Raw genomic sequence first — 19,395 nt, forward strand, 5'->3', positions numbered from 1 at the left:
CTAAATTATGATTTTTGGTCTAATGGGCCATTAGATTGATAATCACAATTACCAAAAAGTGTAACTACATGGACATAATTGAGTCCCATATGGGACATCTGTGGGTAATTAGGGCCGTTGATCTAGTGGGCCATCATCATGAGGCAACCAACATGGGCCTAGTCCTGCACTTAATAGACATACCATCCGTAGGATTAAATACTTGAGCTTGTCTTGGTGGAAACAAGGCTTTATGGATCAACGGTCTAGGATTATTCGATTAATTAACTTGGGGCCAACATCAATGGACTAGATTTATGTTCGTGGGTAGTGCATTTCTTTTCACAATCAAGTTATGAAAACGACATATAGCTCAAAATCTCTAACACCTTTAAAAATATGTATGATTGATCATTTTAAAATTTATTTATTTTTCAGTAATCACATGTACGGGCTAACAAGGGCTTGTCATGCAAGGCTTTTCATTCTCTTTCCTAGTTAGCAAAAAAAATAAAAACAGTTTTAAAAAATGCATTTTATTGGTGTGACAGTGAATAAAACTCCTTTTCTCGTGGAAAACATTTTAAACACGTTTAAAACACAATTTAGCCGTATTAAATACGTTTTTTTTTGCTAACTTTCTAACTTGATCCCGTTATATTTTGTAAAGAGTACTGCTAGGGACCGAGAGTACGACAAAAAAAAAAGGAGACTGAACAAATGGGGTTTGGCCACAACATCAAAGTGCGTAAGCCCTGCCTCTAGGAACAGAAAAATTGCGAAAACGTAAATTTTTTTTCACACATGGCACATTCTCATTGTTGGGCTCTCCCATCGATTGTACTCTTGGTCTCCGTATCATCTTCCATTTGTAAATGACAAAATTTTAAAAGCATGTTTTGTGTTTCATTTTTTAACTATATATGTTTTTTTAGCCAATGCCGTATTAAACTCGAATTTTTCCCTTACCGTGTTTTTGTCGAATCACATTTTGCTAACTATGCTTCCACTTGGACGGGCAGAAATGTACTAATGAGAATCTAAAAAAAAAAAAAAAAAAAACTCTGACTAGCTCTGAATGATCTCTTTTTTAGATGCACAAATGGCAAAAAATTGAGTCACCGAGAGGAACTTTTTTGAATTTTTTTCATTCCCCACACCCTATAAAAGGTAGCGAATCCTTTGTAGGAATGTTGGAAACCATTCTATGCCGCAATTCGTTCGTTTTTCTAAGGCGAGAAGGGGAACAACGAAAAAAATCTCTCATTTCCGATAAATCACTTCTGATTCAGATTCTCTGTTTCTGCCCGTGACACAATTGAGAATTTCACTAATCTTTGTTAAATTACAATGAGCCTAATGAGTATTTATATAGAGAGTTTTTATATGGTGCCTGACCGTCAAGTACCGTAAACGGTACCACCCTTGATATTTGATCCAACAGCAGCCCACTTTTTAAGAGGCTGCTGTTGGATCAAATATTAAGGGTGGTACTTTTGAAGTACCACCTTCACGTGACTTGACAGTCAGGCATTATATAATTTCTCTTATATAGAACACTCATACGATAAATAAAGAAAAGCATTGATTGTGGAAAGAGATAAAGATAGAAACATACTAATCTAACTGAAGGTCATGTATTTTTTTGGATTACGGAAGTTTTATGAAAAAGTTTGGAAAGGAAATGTATTTCTAAAATTTCCTACTTTACTTTACAACAGAAAAAAAACATAACTTGAACCAACCGTATTCAATTTTTATTCAAAGAGGCCTTCAACTTATGATAGTATCCCTCTAACTTAATCATAATCATAGTATTTCCCGCTAAGTTGAGAAAAGAAAAAAAAAATCCAAGAATTTATTATCAGTGAAAAATGTTTTTCTTATCATCCAAACAGGGCATAACTGTCAATCTAATCTAGGTACCTAATTTGTCTAGGTTACCTCATCTAACAAACTTGCCCAATCTACCTCTGAGACGATCCAATGGTGAGATCTTAACCCAATCCAATTGTGAGATCTCACATGTTCTAATATATAAGGATGGATTCACTGTATTTAAAGAAGATTATTAAACGAGATTATGCATTCTGATTGTTTTTCCCCAAACCCTTTTTGTTCTTGCCTTTGTCTGATCTTGACGATGACTTTCAGAACCTGCTCCTCTATGGCCGTGCTCCTCGAGGCAACCAAGAAATTCTCTATCTCTTCTGTTCTTCTTGAATGCTTATTTTCTGAGATCTCATGGAGATTCTCGAGTCTTTAGGGTTTTTGGGGTTTAAGGTTTTGATGGTTTTCCAATGCCTTTCTAGGGTTTTTGTTTCGATTCCCAATTAGAGAATTCTTGTTACAATAAATTTTTGGCTACTGATATTGGCACTACCATGTTTTGATGATTGCACTAACTCATCTTGTCTTTTATTATTTAAACCTGCTTTGGATGGAAACGAGAATCCAATCTATGTTAGACACCTAAATGATGCTGGTGAGTAAAAAATTCTAATTGTAGCCTTAAAAATTAGTAAAAAACATGATAATAGATGAAGGCTATTGACTACCATGTTTTGATAATTGCACTAAATCATGCTGTCTTTTATTATTTAAATAAACAGCTGTCAAAGGTTATGACTTATGACACTTCTCAAAACCTCTCGTTAGCCGATTAAAAAAGAAGAGACAAGCTGAGTTTGTGCAATTATAAAAACATGGTAGTGCCAAAATCAGTAGCTAAATTTTTTTGTTTCGAACTGTTCTACTGAAAGAGATATTGGATATACGATTGAAACACTTGCATTGATCAAATAGGATTTGCATATGGTGAAATGTTACGGTCCCCCCTTTGGCAAGACCTTATTTCAGCAATTCTTTATTTTAGGCACTGTTACGTTTATTTTAAGCATTGTTACGTTGTCTTTCCTATTTTACCTATTCCATCTTTGTGTTAATTCCTATTCGGGAACTCATAGATCGTCTATATAATGTAGATGCCGTATGGCTAGTGGATTATGCGAAATTCTATTGCTTCCTTGCTTATTGGGAGGCTCGGGTTACCTTGAATCAACCCATTTCTCTTTCTCTTTCCCTCTCTTTTTTTATTTTTCTCATCGTTGAGACCTAGGGTTCTAACAACTTGGTATTAGAGCACTTTTCTGGTCTATGGTACTAACTCGCCATCAGAAAGAGTTTTCCAGCAACACTGACCTCCACATCTATGGCATGGAGGATGCCTTGATAGCTGAAATCAGAGAAGAACTCGATGTGGTTTATCATGCACGATTCAACAACATTGAGATGCAGTTACAAAAGATCACAGATCTTCTTCTGCAAACGCGTCCGTCACCTGAGCCAACTATTACTCATGACAATTCGGGTGCAGGTCTTAAATTTGTCAACACACCGGATCCTGGATGAAGATCATGTTCATCGGGAAGGTGGCTCCGGCTTTGAACGAGAGCAATACTGCCCTCATATGAAAAATTGAAGATAGACTTCCCACGATGTGATGGTAGTGATCCAGAGGGATGGGTGACACGAGCGGAACATTTCTTCCGATTCTATCAAACTCCTATCAACCAACGGGTTACCATCACCTCCATTAATTTAGAAGGTGATACCATCTAATGGTTCAAGTGGTTTGAGAGGATCTATCATGGATCGCCAAACTGGAGAGAGTTTGTAGATGGGTTGTTAGTGCGTTTTGGCCCCTCCTAGTATGAGAACGTTCACGACGAGTTAGCAAAGATACGACATTCTTAGAGTTTCAAAGTTGTTTCGAACGACTCGCCATTCGTGCACAAGATTGGTTGGAACCTCAATTAGTGGGATTGAAGGACTTCGCCGGAAATTCGGTGGGAAATCAAGATGTATTTTCCTCGCATTATGTTCTCGGTGATCTCGTATGCCAGGTTACAGGAAGAGAATGAAGATAGTCGACGGTCCTTCCGTACCGCAACCAATCCACCTTTCGAAGTCCCTCGGCAAAACCCTATAAAGGTTGTTAGTCAACACCAGCCAGTGGAGCGGTTGACAGACGCAGAGCTCAAGGATCAAATGGCAAAAGGATTATGCTGGCGATGTGATGAGAAGTGGCATAGGGGTCACCAATACAAGGAAAAACGACTTCTGATGATTGATGCTGCCGACGACCATGGTTTGAAATTTCAGTTTCGCTACCGGTTTCGCCACCCTCCGTTGAAATTTCGGTCGAAATCCCCTACAGAACGTAAAAATTTCAATTTTTCTTAATATAAAATTTCGACCTAAATTTCGGAAATTTCGGTCGAAATTTTAAAAATAATATTTTATTTACGGGAAACAAGCAATTCACCCGCCTTTCCCTCTCTTTGATCCAGAACGTGATAAAGACGCCTTATCCGAACCAAAAATCACGGTAACAACCCAAACCTCTTTCTCACACAAACACTCATCTCTCTCTCTCTCTCTCTCTCTCTCTCTCTCACGCACAAACACTCATGGGCCCACGATTATTCCATGGAATAATTTTTCAAGACTGCCAAAATGGACCAACTATTACCCTTGGTCCACATTACACAGATGACACCATAGGATGATCCAAACCGTCCATTTGATGGAAATGATTTTTAGGCCACAACCAATTTACATTGTGGCCCAATGGATGGTTTGGATCATCTTATGTTGTGAAATTAAAGTTTATGGACCAATCAAATGGATGGTTTGGATCATCCTAATTGCACACTACAAGTCACCGAAATGTAAATTGTGGAATGTACTTTCATACCATACACCCACACCATTGGATGATCCAAACCATCCATTCGATGGAAATGATTCTTAGGCCACAATCAATTTATATTGTGGCCCATCAAATGGATGGTTTGGATCATCCTATGTTGTTGTGAAATTAACGTTTATGGACCCATAAAATGGATGGTTTAGATCATCCTAATTTCACACTACAAGTTAATGCTTTACGGAATGGCAAATTGTTCTAATTACCTGCTTCTACACTGGTGTTTCTGTGGGAGAAATTGAATTGAAAGATAAGCCTTAAAGTGAATTGAAAGATAGCATTCACATCAAATCCAAAACGCACTCTGTTACGTGCCTAATCGGCCGTAACGGAAATAAACAAAATAAAAGAGAAATAGAGGAGGGGAATGGTTGATTCGAGGCAACCGGACCTCCTAGCGGCTCGATTCGAGAGGAGCCATGACTCTCCAAAACAAAGTCTCCTTTGCTGTAAATTATCTTCTCTTCTCCTTTTTTTTTTCATTAGATTACTACTGCATAAATACAAGCAAGAGAGAGTGCCACATCACAAGCACACTTACCCACTAACAAGACACATCACAAATAACTAACACCCACTTCTTAACACATACACCATAACTAACACCCATAACTCTAAAACACATTCCCACAACTAACACCCACACCATAATTATTATGCACATAACATTCCTTGTTCTTTCAAAGAGTCAAAACATAAAGGGCGGAGAGAGAGAGAACCATCTCTCCCTTGATTTTTAATCCAAGAGAAAGCTTCCTTTTTTTACTTTTCCTTGCTTCAGAAATCAAGGCAGCATGTTTTGTCTCTATCCGACCTGTCGGTCACCATATAATTTCTCTTCAATTAGTAGGATTTCATTTTCTATAAAGAGATGAAATTGACGTTAGGAGGGAGAATTTTTGAGATTACAAGATTTAATGTAAAAGTGGCTTTGAGCCTTCTTCTTTCTCTTTTGTGTTGCGGTTTTCTAAAAGTTGCATATTAAAGGCGGAGAAATTCTATTTAAGTTTTTGATTTTGCTATTCTTCTTCTTCTTCTTCTTCTTCAAGGGAAAGATCCAATTTTTTAAAGTGGACTCTCATTTCTGGTTTTGGAGAGAACAAAACAATAAAAACAAAAATGGGAGCCTTGAAACGGGCTTCTCTGCGTATTTCTGGTTTGGGGAAAGACTGAAAAAAATCCGATTTTGCGATGGTTTTCTCTCAGCCTGTCATGCTTTCCGCTTCTGAAGAAGACAAACAAAGAGAAAACCATCTCAAAATCCGAGATGGTTTTGAGAGAGAGAGAGAGAGAGTTGAGGTACAAAAGATTAAATAAGGCCATCTCCAACAGCAGCTGTTGGAGATGGCCTTATTTAATCTTTTATTCTTTAACACTCCACTTTTTAGGGACCAATTACTCCAAAAGCTTAAGCCATCGGAGAGGACGTTATTTAATCTTTTAAACTTTAACACACAACAGAGCGCATGCGCACACACACAGCGCATGCGCACACACACAGAGAGAGAGAGAGAGAGAGAGAGTACCGGCTGTTAGGGGTGTTCATTATTCAGTTAAAACTGAATAACCGAACCAAACCAAACCGAATTGGTTTTGTTGGTTCGGTTCGGTTTATTTTTTTTTTCGGTTCGGTTTTGGTTTTTTTTTTCTTGGAAATTCGGTTATTCGGTTTCGGTTTTGGTTATCTAAAAAAAATAAAAATTCGGTTAACCGAATAAAGGATGAAAACCATTTTTTTTTTCCAAAAAAAAGTGCTATATGTGCACTTCGTGGGATGATCAAAACCGTCCATTTGATTGATCACAACTTAATTAGGTTGTGCTCAAAAAATCATTTCGATCGGATGATCCTAGCCCTCCGATCCAAACCAAGATTTTACTTTTTTCCTTCTTTTCCTCCCACAATTCGGTTATTTGGTTATAACCGAATAACAGAATTTTTATTCGGTTTTGGTTCCGGTTCGAATTTTGGAAAACGGAAATAAATTCAGTTTTAAGTTTTCAGTTTTTTTTTTCGGTGCGGTTTTAACCGAATAAGCACCCCTACCGGCTGTGGGCTTCAAAACCAATCAAAACCAGTAACTTGCTAAAAAGGGGGGTGAATACCGTCCGGAGGGGGGCAAAATTATCAGCACCCCTTTTTTTTAAATAGTGGGGCCCACTTTATTCAAAAATCTAAACCATTAAGGCCCTGTTCGTTTGAAATTCTGATAACTGTTGGGTGGCCCGAACTGATTATTAGAGTAAAAATTAATGTAATTTGAGTCCAACAATAGGTTCGAGGGCTCACCATCGGTTGTCATAATCCCAAATGAACAGGGCCTAAGTTGTTAGCCCTCAACATAAATAGATTGTACCCTAAAAATCATCTCCACAAGATGATCCTAACCCGTTTGGTCTATAGAGAATTTTATTGGGAAATGATATCAACACTGCAATGTTTTAATAAGATGCACGAAGCATCTTGTCGTTTAGTATTTATAGGGCTTGTAAGAGCTTTTTTTGAGAACCATAATATTCCGACAACCCTTTGAATACTAAACCTCAAGATGCTTCGGCGTATCTTATTAAAACGTCGCAATATCATTTCCCTTTTTATATTGTGTAGTCTGTCTTAGGGTTAGGATGAATTTTTAGAAAAAGGGCTAATGTTGCCTGCACTCCCTTTTCTTGATATTGGAAATCCTCACTTGTACACTTCTCTGGTTGGCTTTTCTCGGCAAAACCCTAATTGAGGCTTGATGAATCAGGGGCCTAAGATAATCCAATCGAGGTATTCTCTATGGGATTTGGCCAGAACTATGGGTTGTACACGGGTGTCTTTTAAGAAGTGTAAAAGTCCTGCTTTTAAGCATTAAAACTGCAGATAAATAGAAGAGTGTCATTATCAAAACAGGGGAGTGCAGATGCGGTTTCCCAGAGTCAAATATACCTACAAATTTGAATTGGCATAACATAAAGCAGCAAAACCGTTGGAGATATCTCTTCTAAAAAATACATGGAACAGCTAGTGTTGAAATTTGAAAATTTGGGGGCCAGCATATTGGGTTGCAGAGTTAAATTTGGAATTGAAAGTATAATCCTCTTTGGGGATGTTAATATGGTGACAAAATTAACAAACCCATGTATGAATATACTTTCAGAACAAATGGTAAAAATGGCTCATGGAAATGTTTCCTGCATCTCTATGAAATCTTCTCTGGACTGAAAATTTACCTGTTTGCTTGTGATCTAGTTCTTGTGTTGTGCTTATCTCATACATAACTCTAAAAACAATATCAGATTTGTTCTATAACATGCATCCTCACTGGCTAGTCTTTCTTCCCAGTAAGATGCTTAACAAAAAACCACCCAAATAATGGGCAGACTCTTCTTGAATGAGAGCAAAATTCCCTACTCATCTTAAACATGTCTGATTACAAACGAATCTCAGATATCCAAGATTCTGACCTATCACCATGTTTCAGGGGATTTCAAGCCTTTGGTGACCTTTCCATTCACCACGGAAATGAATTATTCATATGTTTAACATCTCCTAAATAAACAAAGATTCCGAAGCTTCTCTCGAACTTTCAAGTGTAACTCCGAAGAATCAGCCATGATGGTGATCTGAACTGAGGTCGCCCCATCGGACTTTGTACTTGGCCGCTAGATAATGAGCGCCATCGGGTCCTCGACTCCCATAACTATAAGGCTCAGGAACAATCTTCTTTTCCTCCAGCTCTTTCAACATTGGCGTGAACAGCTCCCACGCAGCATCCAATTCATCACTCCGAATGAAAAGCCGCCGTTCTCCTTCGATTGCATCAAGTAGAAGCCTCTCGTAAGCATCAGGTATTTCCTTCGAATATCTAGAGAGAAAAAAACCCACCAAAATGGCCAGTTGAATTAAAATGCCAGCGAATTAAAAGACAACAGAAAAGGCCACCAAATTATCAGAAGGGACTGAACCATCAAAAGACCTTTTCTCCTTAAATTTTTTGGATAATAAATAGGAGCAGAGGATCAGAGATTCTCCACAAAACATTAAAAATTGCTACAAACTGAGAGCATTTGGCTCCAAGAATATTGGACATTAATGAGATTCTTTCAATATAAGGTCATTTTTAATTGAGTCCCCTCCTAGAAGAAGGATGGATTTTCAAAGGCTTTTTCAGATATACATTCTTTCAATATGTGGTCATTTTAGTTCAGTCCCCTCCTAGAAGGAGAAGGATGGGTTTCCAAAGGCTTTAATTTTTTAGTTACATATTCTTTCAATAAATGGTCATTTTAGTTCAGTCCCCTCCTTGAAGGAGAAGGATGGATTTTCAATGGCTTTAATTTTTCAGACACATCAACAAAACCCAGCTTAAGTATGCAATGCCTTCCATTCCCAGCTGCATATAAGATCATATCTTTGAAAGATCATCACCTTATATTTCTAAAATAGACTATGCTACACACATATGGTACAGAGTAGATGCAAACAAATAATACTGCCAGTTTTAGAAAAGTGGGTCATTTGAAAGTTTAGTCAGCTCTCAATTTCTTAATAATTTTTGCCCATACCTTGCTGCATAATGAAGATTCAGGTTACTGCGGTCCAACCTCATCCCCAAACCAGGGATTTTATTATTGATCTTTAAATAAATGGCCTCATCAGGCTGCACTCGGATAACAAGCTCATTTGTTGCAAGATCAAGATCCATTCCAAAGCTCCTCTTGTATAAATTACCAGGAACATGTCTGAATTGTACTCTGATTTCCGTTCTGAAAACAAAACAATTTCCAATTTTACACCACATCAGCTCAAACTCTAAAAACTAGGGCATTTTATATGGTGTGTGGCCGTATAGTCCAGCATTTTTCAAAAAGTAGCCCACTTCATAGGTTGATTCATAGGATGATCCAAAGCGTTCATTTGTTGGGCCACAACGTAAATAGGTTGTGCCTCGAAAATCATTTCCATTGGATGATCCTATGGAAAAGATTTCCGGGAAACAACCAATTTGTGTTATGGCCCAACAAATGAACGGTTTGGATCATCCTATGAAGTGGGCCGTACAGAACTTTTTGAAAAATACTGGACAGTACATTCACACACTATAAATTCTGTCCTGACCATGAGGTAAATACAGAGAACGCACATTAAAATTAAAAGATAAGGGAAGCTAGACACCAACTCTTTGTTACATCCTATGAAGTGGGCCGTACAGAACTTTTTGAAAAATACTGGACTGTACATTCACACACTATAAATTCTGCCCTGACCATGAGGTAAATAGAGAGAACGCACATTAAAATTAAAAGAAAAGAGAAGCTAGACACCAACTCTTTGTTACATACCGCCTAGTATCCAATGCTTTCCCGGCTTTCATGAGAAACGGCACACCATCCCATCTAGCATTGTCTATAAAAAGAGCAGCCGCGGCAAATGTTGGGGTCAGGCTATCGTTTGGTACGGTCTTATCGTCTCTGTATCCTGGGTATGTAACACCGCCCTTTGTGTAGCTTTTATATTGCCCAACCACCAAGTTTTCTAGTTGCAATGGCTTCATAGAACGTAGAACTTTCACCTGAGAGAAATTAACCAATTTAAAAGAAAGAATAATCCTATGCTGCATCAGTATAAGTACGATTTGTCGGAGTACAGGTACGAGTGTCGGATTGGGCAAACCTCAAAAATAATGATTCGTGGATTCGCCAAAATATTTTATTTAATTCTGAAATTTTCATTATAATAAGAGGAATGATAGATACAAGGGAGCCCTTGTATAAAGAGCCAAAAAAGGGCTATTGATTGGATCCACGTCATCAAATGTAACTGATTTTACTTTTTCAACCAATTTTAAAATGTAACTGAAAATGATGTGGATCCAATGAAGAGCCCTTTTGGCGGCTCTTTATGCAAGGGCTCCCTTGTATCTATCATTGCTCTTATAATAAATAATAAATCAAAATTTTTAGGGGTTTGAATAAATATAGGGATTTGATAGGGACCATCGCAGAAGGCATGTCACGGAACGGCTGTTGCATGTGAGAGCAGCCACGTACTCACATGCAACAGCCGCTCCGCGAAATGACTTTTGCGATGGTCCCAAGCAAAGCCCATAAATATAATGTTTGATTTTCATATAAAAACCTTGCTATTAGGATGGATAAAACTTAAAACATGCAGTAATTGTAAGGTTGTAGTAGCAGTATTCAGAAGGAAAAAACAATTAAAAGAGACCTAGAAGTGTCTCTGTGAATCCTAAAGTATTGGAATCCGAGATGTGTCCAACACGGATTCTTCACCCATTCAGAAGAATCCATGTAACATAGGAATAATCTAAGTAGAACTAGAATAATCTAAGTAGAATCCAACAAATAAAACTGAATAATGCAATTCTTTACAATCCATCAAATAAAACTGAATTATGCAATTCTTTTTTCTTTTTCTTTTTTGAAATGTGAATTATACAATTCTTTCCCTCTGAACAGACCTTTTCGTTCCTGATGTCTTCTGCATCCAAACTGACAGGGGTTTCCATAGCAAAGAGGGCTAATATTTGAAGGAGATGATTCTGCATTATGTCCCTTATGATCCCATAACTGTCAAAATACCTGCCAACAAACCAATACGAAAAAAGTAAGGCGGCTTTTAACATATTATAGGTTATTGTTATAATTTTAACCCCAATATGCATCCGGGTATAATCGAATCTTACCCACCACGTCCTTCAGTACCAAAATCTTCAGAGAAGATCAACTGCACATTCCTTATATACTGCCTTGACCATAGAGGTTCAAAAACAAGATTCGCGAACCGGAGAACAGATAGGTTCTCAACCAGTTCCTTCCCCAAATAGTGGTCGATTCTGCAGAAAGATCATTAGCCGAGATCAGAATAAAAAACAATGGTCCTCTACGGCAAGGATTAAATGTTGGTATCGGCCACAGCCGAAACCGAAAATTTTAGGTGGAAATCTTAAATTTTCGGTGGAATTTTTTAAAATTTCAGTGGAAATCTTGTAAATTTCGGCACCTGGAGAAAGGAAACCCTACCTAAAAATTTGATCCTCCACTAAGTACTGCTTCAGGTCTCTTGTTAAAGCAGCAGATGATTCAGAATCCCGGCCGAAAGGTTTCTCAACGATGACCCGTGTCCACCCATCAGAGGACGAGGCAGAAAAGCTAGCGCATTTCACCACGTCTATAAATATATTTGGTGGAATTGATAAATAGAAAAGCCGGTTCGAGAGCCTCTCACCCTGTATGCACATATAACAGAATTTAGAATAACCATTTATAAAACACCGAAGAAATATACAACCTAGCAATCAAACCACAAAGAATATGCCAATGGCAGGCATGCTTGTCATTTACCTTTGAAATGAAAAATGGTGATAGTGATGAAGTGCAACCTCAAATTGAGGTTGAGGAGGAAGTGGAACAACATGTGCAGCTGTTGTTAGAGCATCCTAAGATCATCAAAACTCATGCAATAAGAGGCAGAATTGGGACTGCTCGTGGCCCATGACTGGAGCAACAGCATTACGCAAAGAAAAGTGCCAAATTTCCAGCATGTAATTTGGAGATGGACTTTAATTCAGTCTTATATAGGGCCCATTCCATTAAAGCTTGATGAGCATAGAAGAGGCCCATTCCAAAACCTATGACATTAATCTATGGGCAGAACTTGAAGAAGAGGTAAACTCTAGGTATTAATCCTCAACTGGTACCCCCCTCGACAATGATTTCAGCCCGTGAATCATGTTCCACGAGAATAATCGGAAGCAGGGATTACGATTGAAATTCCAAAATTTTGTGACGGATTGGAGGTCGAAGAGTATCTTGATTGGGTAACCATGATAAAAGAAGTTCTCGATTACAAGGAAGCATTGACGCATAACAGGGTGGAGTTAGTGGCTTAGAGCCTTAGAGGCTAAGATGTCGTGAGGCGGTGTGGTGGCAATCGATAGATATTCAGAGGCCCAATTGCTCCAACCCCAATTATTCCAACCGACGATTATTAACTGAGAGGAGACGAAGAAATTTATGGGAGAGGAATTCCTACCCTTCAATTACCGGCAGACCCGCAAACCCTATACAATTGACTCTATAAGTTTATTCAAGGTACGAAAATGGTTGCTCAATATATAGAAGAGTTCTACAAATAACCTTATAGGATACACACAAGACCAATTAATCGCAAGGTTCTTGAACGGGTTGAGGCCTTCCATTCAATATGCTTTATGCATCTAAACTTTTGGTATTGTTTTTGAGGACTAAGTAGATGAATAAGACATTGAAGAAATTCAAGCAGCAATCGCCTAACTTTTTCACTGGCTTCAAATGTGTGCCAACAAGATCTAAATCAAGCTGAATTCTCAGCCTTCTAAATCATACACAAATACTTGTGGATTCACAAGTGACTTCATCTAAAACATAAGTGTTTTTGATGTGGAAAGAAGGGACACATCTCATCTGAATGTCCTTAAGCATCTCTGACATCTCTGATAGGAATGGTGAAGGAAGACAAATGGAATACACCTTCTCAGATGATTGGATCTTATCCTTTCCATACCTCAAAAGGTTACTATGGAGCTCATCCCACAAATCAAGCACAGCCAGACAATTTGATAGTATTAAGCTTCATCTTCTTGTCGTTAGCCATCTCCTTGTATTCAAACATTTGTCCGCCTTGGATGGCCATCAATCACATAATCCACATCAAAACAACCTTGATCGGCATGAAAAGAAGCCCCACGCAAAATTCCAAGGATTTGAGTATATAGCTCTCAAAAGCCTTCCACTCTTCCTCATGGCGTGAATGCAATACTTCTCAGTCCATTAATTGCAATACGTGTTGAAGAATCCTCTTATGGAGATCTACAGAGCCTTCTTTCGAGCCATTAAATCAACAATCAACCCAAAGATATGAGAGCTCTGATGCCAAAATGATGAAAACCAAGTTCCTAATTGGGGATTAGCAGAGCTGACTAGTGTTACTTCAGCAACTAAGTAAAGAGAAAATTCAGAATCCAAATATTTTCAGCTTTAAACCAACTAGTAGGATTTCAATAACAACACAGCAAAAGAGAACTGAAAAGGAAAAGCTTAAATAAAAGACAAATAAGCTCTGATAGTTGAGCACCAAGAATTATTACAGAAAGTCGTGAACTGCTATTTACAGAGACTTGTCAACAACTCAAACACATACTTATAGACTTCTCCACAATAACATCAGCACCTTCTCTAAATCCAATTTCAAAATAACTTTAGACTTCTTTCCGCACATAATACAACCAAATCAAAGCAAACAACAGAAATAGAAAAATTTTGCACTGTAACCCTAAATTTGATTCTTGATCCAACTAAGAAAACTAGAAGTTCTTAAAATCTAGAACTCCTTCCAATCTCCTGATCTTGTTAGGACTTCTTTTGCATTAACCAAACCCCTCCCCTTCCCTCGACAACCCAAAGCTCATATTTTCTCCTTGATTTCATCTCCAAATACTTATTAATCTCCAATTTTCAGAACAGACACCTTCCAATCTCCTGATCATGCTTCTCAAGGACCATGTTACATTCTTCTAAAAATATAAGAAAATCACTATAAATATCAAAGTGAAAACGAGAGGGCTTCTAGATTTTCAAATCAACCTGACACGGTAGGACTTTCTGGATGATGTCAGCAGATGTCATGCATACATCATCACATCTCCTCCTTTTTTTTGAAAGGTGACTATTGTATTCATACCATGAAATATACATGGGGACCAGTAGTCCCACCGGAAATTACATAGTATGATGGTCCATGAGTATACTCTAGGATCCAAAAAGAAAAATCATAAAAGACTATATACAAACTTCCTCCAACACCTAACAGAAATCCCCCATCATCTAAACTTCCTTTCATATCGACCCTTCCCAGCAACCTTCTATGCCTTTTAAAAACGTCCAAAGACAAAAAGCAACATATAGCCCACACATCATTCAACTGAAGAAACCAAGGAGTTAATATGCCTTGAAGTGCATCAAGAACCTAAAGCATTTTCTCACCCACCTTGGTAAATAAATGAGAAGGAATGGTTATCTAGGGGAGAAAATCTTCAAGCACGCTTAGATAGACCTACTTACCCATCCTTAATTCTTAAAGAAATTTTTTTTAACATGGGCTTCCAGCTCCTCACAAGATTCCCAGCCCTTGCAACAACCAGAAACTACCATAGCCTACCATAAACAAAACAAGATCCCGAGAACCACCTACCGTCAATAAGTGTCCAACCAGCATATTTACAAAAAAAAAAACCTTCATTTCCTGAGAGCTTTGAGCGCTCAACTCCCACGGCCAGAGGTCTTACCTTTCTTCTCGTCCGCATCTCTTTTCTCAATATCAAAAAACATTCTTTTTGTTTCTTCCACGTCTCCCTTGTAGCCTATACCAATACATCCCCCATTTTGGCCATCTCCTCAAATTCTTCAGAATAAACTTGCTCTTATTCCTCCAAGGTGGTCTTCCCCTAATGCGATTCCGACTGTGTTTGCTCCACTTCCTCCTTGATGCAGATAATAGGCCAATAAGTGGCATATTTGCCCATTAGGATTTCTAGGCCTTTAATTTCCATGTTATTTTAGTTTCCAGAATTTTATTTTCCATGTTATTTAGAATTAGGAAGTATAGTCATTTAGGAATTCTTATTTTAGTAGTTTTTTATCTTTTAGGTTGTTAATTGCCTATTTATAGGCCTCTTTACAGCTTTATTAAAAAAAACTTTGATAATTACTAATTGAATTGAGATTCTCCCCTCTAATTTCCTCTCTTCTTCCTGCTCTTCTTCTCTTCTTCTAGTTCTCCTCTCCTCTTCTTCTCTTCTTCCTCTATTCTTCATCTATTCTTCTCCTTCTCTTCTACTTCTCGCTAAATTCGTCTCTTCTATATCTAATCTTCGTCTTCTAATTCTATCCCCTTTCGCCTATTTCTCTCCCCTTTCTTCAATTTTTCTTCACGGTGCTGCATCAATTTGGTATCAAAGCCAAAGATCTGAGTTTTTTCTCTCCAATTTTTCCCAACCCATCTGCCTCACCATCTCCACTAAAACATGTCCCAAACCCCTTTTCCAGACCCCATTCAAACCCAGTCTCCTCCTCCAACCAGACACCACATAGGAGCCCTAATTTTCAGCGCTAAACCTAAGCCTAACACAAACCCTAACCCAATCCTTTTTTTTCCGACCATAAAAAACCCAGTCCTCTAGATACACTAAAATCAGAAATCAGTCTGTAGAAGTCATTAAACTGCCCCTACCCAGTATCTTCCTGCAGCCAATTACAAAACTGTCCCTGTTTATTCACAGCCCCTGCAAATTCATTACCCTTAAACCCACTACCAGTTGCCTCCGAAGCTGCCCTTTTCCCACTATTAAACTCTACCTCAACAAAGACTCATAAACCATTCGATCATCCTTTGATATCTTACCTGAATACAATCTTCTATTCATTAGTGGGACAGATTTGAAGAACCTTCCACCTCCATCACTTGAAACCCAAATAACCCTAACCCCCCTTCCCTTGAATCTCAGCCAACCTTTCCTCTTTGTTGTTTAACACTTCACAAAAACTTTGATGATTAATACAATTGATTGAGCACTTCTCCCCCAAATTTCTATTCTTCCCTCTCTTCTTCTACTTCTCTTCTCCTATTCGTCTTCTATTTCACCCTAATTTCGTCCCTTCTTCATGTTATTTTCGTCTCTTCTTCCCCTATTATTCTAATTCTATCCCCTTTTGTCTATTTCTCTCTCCTTTCCTCAACTTTTCTTCACGGTGCTGCATCAATTTGGTATCAAAGCCATCAATTTGGTATCAAAGCAAAGGATCCGAGTCTCCGAATATTGAATCGCGAAGCGCTTGCAAATTCTCCCAAGATTTGGAACCCGTACCTCTTTGCCAGACCCCAATCCAATCCGAAACCCAAAACAAAAACCCAATCCTTTTTTTCCGATCAAAGCCATCAATTCTCTGAATTACTGGAAAGCCATAGTAGAAGATAAGGAAGGCAGCTTACTTGTAGGGTAAGTTTCCACAAAAACAATAAAGAAAGTTTCCTTTTACCAAAGTGGAAATAAATCTTTATTGTTGGAAGCTCCCACGGGATAGTGAGGGTTACATCACAATAAAGTTAACTTGCCAAAATCAGCCCCTCTTTCTTTCCTTGGACAACCCCACACGTAGCTTAAGTCTTTCTTTCTACCCCTATTTTACCAGCCACACCCCTCTTTATTTACTTTATACACCTCTTCTTATCTGGACACCCCTTTAGGTGTCATTATTTACTTTATCACATAAAGTAAATAACTCACCCCTCTTATTCCCTAGGCATCCCAACTACAATATTTGTGCACCGATTAGCTTCCCCTGTTTTACTCGAGACACCACCCGTCCAAATAAATAAATAAAAAATAGAAATTGAGTTTCTTTTTTCTCTCTATTTTCTCTCTCCTCTCTCCGCTAGTTTTCTCTCTCCTTACTCGAGCCATTTCTGCTCAAAATTGGCCCTCGGCCTCAACACGAAAGTTGTTCGTAACAACTTTTAGAGCGCATCCAGCATATTTTCAGCAGCGGACAACAGTCTTAAGCACAGTTTCAGGAGCAATCCAAGCCGTTGATCGCGTTCCTTCTTCCAATCATCAGCTTTCACTCATTCGATTTCAAATCCGCGACAGACGTTGTGCTTCTTTCGACATGCCAGACAGATCCGACAGTTGATTTCAGTTTCGATGCCGATCCCAATGGCTCCGCCCTATGTTCCATATTTTGACTGGTATGACGATAGTTATTTGAAAAGCCAAACTCACTATAGCTATTATGAGGATGCATGTCTACAGTGGATCGCTGCTTTGGATGTATATTGTGTGTACTACAACTATGAAGACATAGCGCCCATCTACCGCCTCCGAAAAACTGTGAGAGGACAAGCTCAAGGTTATTTGAAACACTTGGAGGCGAAGCGTCGTCACTTAGGCGAACCTCCATTCCGTCGATGGGAGGAGGTTCGTGAGGAGTTTCTCTACGCTTGTGCGAAAGTAGCTCTTTATCGGTACGAGCAGAGGATAGTACGTGAAGAGGCAGCTCGCCGTGAACAAGAAGTCGCAGCCCGCCGTGCACGAGAAGTTGAACTTGACGCAGTAAAGGAATTTGCTATCACTTTTGACAAGCCAGACACAGATGATGCTATTGGTCCGACAGAAGCTAATGTTGATGAGATTATTATAGTTAAGTCCTTGATTATATCAGATACTGAGTCAGAGATGTCTGATTTAGAGCCAGAGATTCCAGTGATTGTTAAGGCTGATCTCGACGGGCATTATGATTCAGAGGTTTCCCTAGCACCGATTGCCGAGCATCTAGAGAGAGATCTTGGCACTTCCACAGTAGAAGCAAATATTGTGACTGATCCATGTGAGGCTGATTCTTTGATAGAGTTGACCGAGCACCGCCATGAGTTAGAGGTGAGTGACCTGACTGATGAGCCATTACTTGAGAAGGATGTTCGAGAGCATATTGTTGAGGATTGCACTATCTTTGAGCCGGTTAAGCATATTGTCGAGATTTGTGCTGACACGGAGGAGCTTGTTATGCAGATTGATCAGGAGGTCTTAGCATTTACAGAGATTGATTCAACTGGACAAGATAAGACTACAGATGAGAGTATTATGGGAAAGTTTTGCCGAGGCTTGCTTGAGATCGACCATGTAGAGCAGGGATTGATGCTACCCATGGCCATCACTCCAGTACAGGAGGAGTACATTGCTATATTCCCTGTCACATTACTTGTCAGGAGAGGTTCATTTCTTTATGGTTCTCCATGGATGATGTCTTCTTTATCACTACGCTCACGTTCCATACCACTTTTACAGACATCACGAGTGTTGTACCGCATTCCAGAGTTCGACGGATTACGATTCATACTGCTTCAGTGGATCGTGTACATATTTGATCCAGGAGGACTAGAACTCGAGGTCGAGTTCTTTTCAAGTGGGGGAGAATGATGCAGATAATAGGCCAATAAGTGGCATATTTGCCCATTAGGATTTCTAGGCCTTTATTTTCCATGTTATTTTAGTTTCCAGAATTTTATTTTCCATGTTATTTAGAATTAGGAAGTTTAGTCTTTTAGGAATTCTTATTTTAGTGATTTTTTATCTTTTAGGTTGTTAATTGCCTATTTATAGGTCTCTTTACAGCTTTATTAAAAAAAACTTTGATGATTATTAATTGAATTGAGATTCTCCCCTCTAATTTCCTCTCTTCTTCCTGCTCTTCTTCTCTTCTTCTAGTTCTCCTCTCCTCTTCTTCTCTTCTTCCTCTATTCTTCATCTATTCTTCTCCTCTTCTACTTCTCCCTAAATTCGTCTCTTCTATATCTAATCTTCGTCTTCTAATTCTATCCCCTTTCGTCTATTTCTCTCCCCTTTCCTCAATTTTTCTTCACGGTGCTGCATCACTCCTGTATGGCTTTCTCTGCTCAAATTTCTCCAACATTGTTAGGATTCTGGCAAGGAAGTCTTTCTTTTTCTTCTCTCTTCTGTTGAGAAAGCGCCCTGTCGATTTCCTCTTATAGTGGGGAAACCACCTTTTAGTAGCCTCTAGGATTGAGGACCTGTAATAATGACTCCC

General features: G+C 38.7%; 1 protein-coding gene across 1 annotated transcript in view; it reads right to left on the bottom strand.

The window, feature by feature from the left end:
- Window positions 1-7,911: 7,911 nt before the first annotated feature.
- LOC143889883 (glucose-6-phosphate 1-dehydrogenase, chloroplastic-like) overlaps window positions 7,912-19,395 on the bottom strand; it is a 34,099-nt gene continuing 22,615 nt past the window's right edge. The window contains exons 5-10 of the mRNA XM_077394274.1: window positions 11,779-11,984; window positions 11,442-11,591; window positions 11,217-11,337; window positions 10,078-10,307; window positions 9,301-9,501; window positions 7,912-8,600 (exon numbers count right to left, since the gene is read on the bottom strand). Of these exons, the coding sequence (XP_077250389.1) occupies window positions 8,342-8,600; window positions 9,301-9,501; window positions 10,078-10,307; window positions 11,217-11,337; window positions 11,442-11,591; window positions 11,779-11,984 (1,167 nt within the window). The 3' untranslated portion in view covers window positions 7,912-8,341. The remainder of the gene's footprint in view (window positions 8,601-9,300; window positions 9,502-10,077; window positions 10,308-11,216; window positions 11,338-11,441; window positions 11,592-11,778; window positions 11,985-19,395) is intronic.

The sequence above is a fragment of the Tasmannia lanceolata genome, unplaced genomic scaffold (genome assembly GCF_043159265.1).
Source record: "Tasmannia lanceolata isolate RefF3 unplaced genomic scaffold, GAP_Taslan_0.1 ptg000013l, whole genome shotgun sequence".
In the NCBI taxonomy this organism is placed as follows: Eukaryota; Viridiplantae; Streptophyta; class Magnoliopsida; order Canellales; family Winteraceae; genus Tasmannia; species Tasmannia lanceolata.